Below are 5,992 nucleotides of genomic sequence, written 5' to 3' on the forward strand. Positions count from 1 at the left end.
ACGAGAATACTGGTACGTGTTGTGTACATTGTCCAAGCAGATCATGAGTATTGGAGAAGGCATAAAAACCAAATCCAACAACGCTTGATTTCCACGGGTAATGATACAGCCACACAGGAAGTTGCTCAGCCTCAACAGTCACAAGCGGAGCAACCATTGGTTAGGAATAGGGCACAACGTTCTGCAGCTAGTCCTGCTCGAACGCCGGGTAGACGTTATCCCGTTAGAATTATGAAGCAAACTGATTTCTATCGGCCGACATAAAGTACCTTGTACCCCTTAACTTACTGTTTTGTTCGTGCATTTTACGTTGGTATCATTATTATTATTTATTAATAAAAGCATGTTATGGTGCTTATAACAGCGTGGTCTTTTGCACCACGTGACAACAAATTCCATCACTAACACAAGCTAACTTGCAAATTCAGTACTTGATATACTCTCAGTGAGAAGTCAAATTTCAATAATTATATACGGCGTCCCGATGATGCTACAAAGTCGATTACGTGTTGTAATATTGGTATTCTCTTTCGATGTCCACTGTTTCTTAGTATCTGTCTGCGTTGTTCTAATGTCGGACAATCCATCAAAAATGGCGCACGTCTTTGATGACTCCACAATGGGCACAAAAAGGTGTCGCAGAGACCCCTATTCTGTGGAGATGTCCATTCAATCCGCAGTGTCCCGTTCGTAAACGAAATAACGTGGATTCATTTCTTCGCGATGCTTGTCTTGGAATTGTTGTGTCGATGTTTGGCTGGTATTGTCGATACGTTGCTCCCTGGTCAGTACTTTGGTATTGTCCATTCCAGATCGACTTGCAATGGCGGAACATTAATGTTGTCGCGTCTGTTAGCGGTAAATCGTAGGTCGTGGCTTCATGTTTGATGTTTGCGGCTTCTCTTGCAAGTCGATCTGCAATTTCGTTTCCTATGACGCCGGAATGTCCGGCTATCCACGCAATTGTAGTCGAGATGCTTCTATTCTTCAGGCGGTGTCCTATTTCCACGATTTCATTGATTATGAAGTGTCGAACTGAACGGAAATTGTGTATGGATTGTAGAGCACTAAGGCAGTCTGTTTTTGGTCTATCCAATTCAAGGCACATTTAAGGGCACATTATTCTGCTGTGAATGACGAGAAATTGCGGTGAGCAGCGTGAGCAATTCTCAGGTCAATACTTGGCACATATACCGAGTATCCGGATCCATTCGCGGTCTTCGACCCATCTGTAAATAGAGTCGTTGAGTTAGTGTAGTAAGCGTCTAGAAATTCCCAAACTTCGATGGCTATCATGTAGCAAGGTGTCTCGCGGGATAAAGATCTCGATAGGGTTGAATCAATTATGGGAGGATGAATAGTCCAAGGGGCAATTAATTAAGTCTCGTCTCCTGGGATGTTCGCATTTTGGTCGAGTGCAGAGCTTCTAGTAAATGAATTGAATGTTCTGAATCGGGTATTCAATACCGTGTACATATCTTCCCAGCTGTTCTCTGTTAAGCCATGGTTTGGATGATCTCGTTGGTGTAATAGATTCAATCGGTATTTTAGGCACAGATACAGGTGCCTTACCTCGAGTGGCATTTCATTGCAGGTTGCCTCAATTGCACATATTGGTGTACTCACAATACCCCCACTGGACACTCGTAATGCCTTGTTGTTGATTGTCTTGATCTTTTTCAGATACGTCTGCGGAGCGAAGAAGTATGCCTCCATTCCGTAATCAATTACAGATCTAATCAGTGTCCTATAGAGCAGTGGTTCTTAACCTTTTTCACCTCGCGGACCGGTAAAATTTCAAAAAATGTCTGGCGGACCGGTGAACTTTCAAAATTGAAATGAAGCCAAAATGTAAAGTATGTAACCGTATTTTGCAATTATATGGTACTAGAGAGTGACATTTAAAGGGTTTTGATCGTAATTATTTATCTTCATCCTGACATTCATGTAATTTTATGGTAGTCAGTCTACTGAGTCGAGGAAAAATTGCCTTGTCCAGATGAACGTGCTACAGCCGAGAGTGGACACAGTCTTTCGCGCCGAAGGCCGTGGGTTTAACCGACCATGCCAACTTGAATAATTTTCTTCTCCTTGACAATATCGAGAGAAGAAGCGTTTCGGAGTCGAACCAACCACCATTTGTGCTACTTTGCTCATTGCCCACTGCCACCAGACGCATAGGCTACTCTGGCAACTACGAATACAATGCGTGCCGCATACAGCAACTATACCGGTCATCCGCAAATCGGGGCCGAAAAAGCACTTCGTCAGCCCACCCCAAATACGTTGGTCTTGGGCCCACATCAGGGCGAAAAGCCAAACTTCCGGGGGCTTCGCCCGTAGACCCTACAGTTGGGTGGATGTTTTCACCTGTACTTATGAGCACATTCATTCTACTAAAAAAAGAGAGTTTATGTAGCCTAATCGCGCCAATAGCGAAAATTATCGATCATTCATGACTGAATCGGTTTTCTCACTGTGGAATTTTTGTCCCATGTTCGCCGAGACTTCATTATGTGTTGGTGCGTCGTGGCGCGGTAATGGCTGACGCCGAAATGCCTATATCTATAAATATTGCGTATTTCTCGGAGAAGGGCATCTAATAAGCAAGACATTTAGTGACACTGAATCGCGAAAAGCGCGAAAAGAAATTGAAAAATGTAGGAAAAAGTTTCAAAAAAATGCGCTATGATTTATGTTCATTTGGAAAATAATTTTGGGCTCTTTTCAGGCTTGGCCCCTCTCCAATTAGGCGGTTTGGGGTGCCCCAGTTACGGCCATGCACAAAATGAATGAATCGAAAACGAATGATCGCGCAAACTGCGCTGTTTAGCGATGAGTCAGCTCGTATCTGTTCTGTACTTGTCGCACACATGTCGTCAAATGACACGTCTTGAACTATAAGTCAAATCGAACATGTTTCCAGTCCTAATGTTACCTCAAGAAGTTCTGAATCAGTTTAAAATTTGATTTGCTATTTATTTTATCAATGGACAAGCCTTCAACATTGCATATTGAAATTAAGGTATAAAATTGTAATATACCTGGCGGACCGGCAGGAAGGTCGTCGCGGACCGGCGGTTGAGAACCACTGCTATAACCACTGCTATAGAGTATTAGAAGAGTGTGAGTTGATGCGCCCCAATCCGTCCCTGTTGATAGTTTAAGAAGGTTCATGCGTTTGTTGCATTTGCCTGATATATAGGCTAGTCATCAATGTAAGATTTGTAGTTGATTCGTCCGTCAAAAATAACTCCCATCAGGTAGGCTACTTGTATGTGCGTTCATAGGAAATCTTGTTGTTTCCTAAAAATAGATCAGGATAAACTATTTTTCGTTTTCTCGTGAAAAGCAAAGCCACTGTTTTTTCCCTGGAGATGGTAAATCCTCAGGTATCACACCATCGACTTATTGCGTCTAGTGCCGTTTGTAGTTCAGAGGAGATCTTTTCTATATCCATCCTCGATTCCCCTATAGCAATATCATCAGCAAATAATCCGATATTCGTGGACACCATCTGCGGAAGATCGTTAGTCATTATTGTAAAAAGGAGAAGGCTCAAAACGCTCCCCTTTTGAATACCATTTTGCAATTCTAATTTGTCGGACAAAGCTGCACCAATGCGTACTTGGAATGTTCGACCATTTAGGAAATTTTGCAACCCTTAACGCCCAGGTTTGACAATTTGTGGATGACCACTCCTCTCCACACTGTATCGTATGCTTTTTTGATATCGAGGAATACTGCAACTGCTGATCGCCCGTTGTGTATTGCTTTGTTGACGGAGTCATGCAAACCCAAAACATGATCAAGTGCACGTCTACCGCGGCGAAAACCGCATTGTGATGTATCAAGAAGTTTCTTACTTTTGAGATACCAGGATAAGCGACTAGATATCATAGTTTCAATGACCTTGCAGAAATGATTTGTTAGTGAGATTGGGCGATATGAGTTCGGATCACTTGTCTCTTTACAATTCTTTAATATTGGTATGATAATGGCGTGTTTCCAGCTCTCGGGTATTTGTCCTGATAACCAAGAAAAATTAATTATTTCCAACATTTTGCACTTACTATCGGGATCCAGGTGCTTGAACATGGCGTAGTTCATCATATCGCCACCTGGCGAGGAGTTTTTCTTCGTGGCCAGTGCTACATTGAGTTCTAAAATTGTGAATGAGACATTTATCTCCAGATTGTCATATCTATCAGCCTTTTGCAGCAGTATTGTATTCAGCTGAGGTCTATTAAACATAGACGCATTCGTATACTGCAATGTACTACTCGCTTGTTGAAACTTCGTAGCTATCACATTTGCTTTGTCGGTATCGTCGGTGATTATGCGATCAGACACCGACAGATTCGGTATTTTGAAGTTGGTATGTTTCCCAGACATGGAGTGGACGACATTCCACACTTTTTTCAAGTTCGATCTATGATTCAAAGAGTCGCAGAATGATCTCGAAGATTCCCGTTTTGTAGCCAAAATCGTTTTTCTGCATTCCGATCTTCGACGTTTAAGTTCTATGATATCTTCAACGTCGAATGTGTGTTTCATTCTGAGAAATGCAGCTTTCTTTCTCCTCACAGCGCGCGCAAAGTCTTCATTCCACCAGGGGATTGCATGCTTTGTATGATTTCGTTTCATAGGTATCGCTCTGCTTGCAGCGTTTATAACATACTGGTTAAATTCGCTGAATACGTCATTTATATTTCCTTCGACTACACTGCCATCTAATGACGCACCTGCAGATCGTGCAAATTCAGTCCAACCGGCTCTATTAAGATTCCATCGCAGCGGGAGTTCTCCTGATGTCCTCGGGACTTGATTGTTATAGTGCGTGAAGATGACAGTGTGATCGCTGCCTAGTAGATCCATCGTCATTTGCGTACAGCATTTCGACGCGATGTCTGCCGAAGCTATTGAGTGGTCAATCAAGGACCATCTTGTTATTGCGTTATTAGAACGATTCAAGTGGGTAGAACAGTTAAATTCAATGATACCGTCCGCCATCATGAAAATGTATTAACAAGTAGCTGCAATATTGATAAATTAGGTTAAAAATTAAAAAATAACTTCTCGACGAGCCATATCTTATACCCAAAAGAGCCATAGGTCTCCGACCACTGGCGTTGAGGGACTCGAAGCCGGCATTTGAGTTAGGTTTGGAAGATAAGTTGTCTTGAAAATTGTATATTTCACAAAATATTTCCTACGGGATAGTGTTAATATTTTGGATAGTGCTTCGAGGCCCCGGAAAATTGTCTCGCAGACACCAGCTTGAGAACCGCTGTATCAGCAAAAATGTCGATGCGTAGATGTGAGGCTTTGTCAATTGACGTATAGGCTCGACTTTGTTACGAAATCATTGCATCGTGGAGTTCCCGACATATTCATCTGGAGCGTAATATGGTGTTTCCTGCAAAACGTTTCCTGCTATTATTTACGAGAGCATAACAACTATAATGATGATGAGCTTTAAGTGAGCACTGAGCATCTTCACATTCGGGCGTATTTTCATAACTTAACATAGGTAATAATATGGATGAGAATATAATTGCAAACGTGAGGCTTTTGGTTACATATTAATCGAACATCGCATCCATCCACTAGCGCAGGAATTAATCGTTTTCGAGTACTCACAGTAACTGGCTATACTAGATTGACTAGATTTCGGGGAGGGGTTAGCGAAACAAAAACGAAACAACTAAAGAATGGATGAGCATGTGTTCGGCATAGCGAAAATAAAACTGATTGGTTATATTTTTTGGTATTTGGTTCTTCATAGATCACCGACAAAAATGGGTGGCGAGATATCGCAGTGGTATAATCCACAGCTGCGAGACCAATGGGTTGCGGGTTCGAGTCCGACCGAGTTCGACTCCTGAAAGCCTACCCAAGTGTTGTATAGGTTTATCTAGACTCCTCCTCGCCATATCATCCGTGTTAGCGGTGTCTTACAGAAAGTCTAGATGTGGCCAGTGCTACTACC

At 42.3% G+C, this 5,992-nt stretch overlaps 1 protein-coding gene across 1 annotated transcript; it reads right to left on the reverse strand.

Annotated features, from left to right (window-relative positions):
• Positions 1–314: 314 nt before the first annotated feature.
• LOC145443555 (uncharacterized) lies at positions 315–5,544 on the reverse strand. The gene is made up of 2 exons (XM_080321497.1): positions 1,119–5,544; positions 315–1,077 (listed from the first exon to the last, which is right to left on the reverse strand). The coding sequence occupies exon 1, from the start codon at positions 5,014–5,016 to the stop codon at positions 3,646–3,648; it is 1,371 nt and encodes a 456-aa protein (XP_080177623.1). The 5' UTR covers positions 5,017–5,544; the 3' UTR covers positions 315–1,077; positions 1,119–3,645.
• Positions 5,545–5,992: the final 448 nt, after the last annotated feature.

This window comes from Botryllus schlosseri, chromosome 7 (genome assembly GCF_051294905.1).
Source record: "Botryllus schlosseri isolate E-star chromosome 7, Bs_hap1, whole genome shotgun sequence".
NCBI classification, from domain to species: Eukaryota; Metazoa; Chordata; class Ascidiacea; order Stolidobranchia; family Styelidae; genus Botryllus; species Botryllus schlosseri.

What these genes read in the sequence shown, in the direction of transcription:
- LOC145443555 (XM_080321497.1), bottom strand. Translation starts at nt 5,016, where the DNA reads ATGATGGCGGACGGTATCATTGAATTTAACTGTTCTACCCACTTGAAT.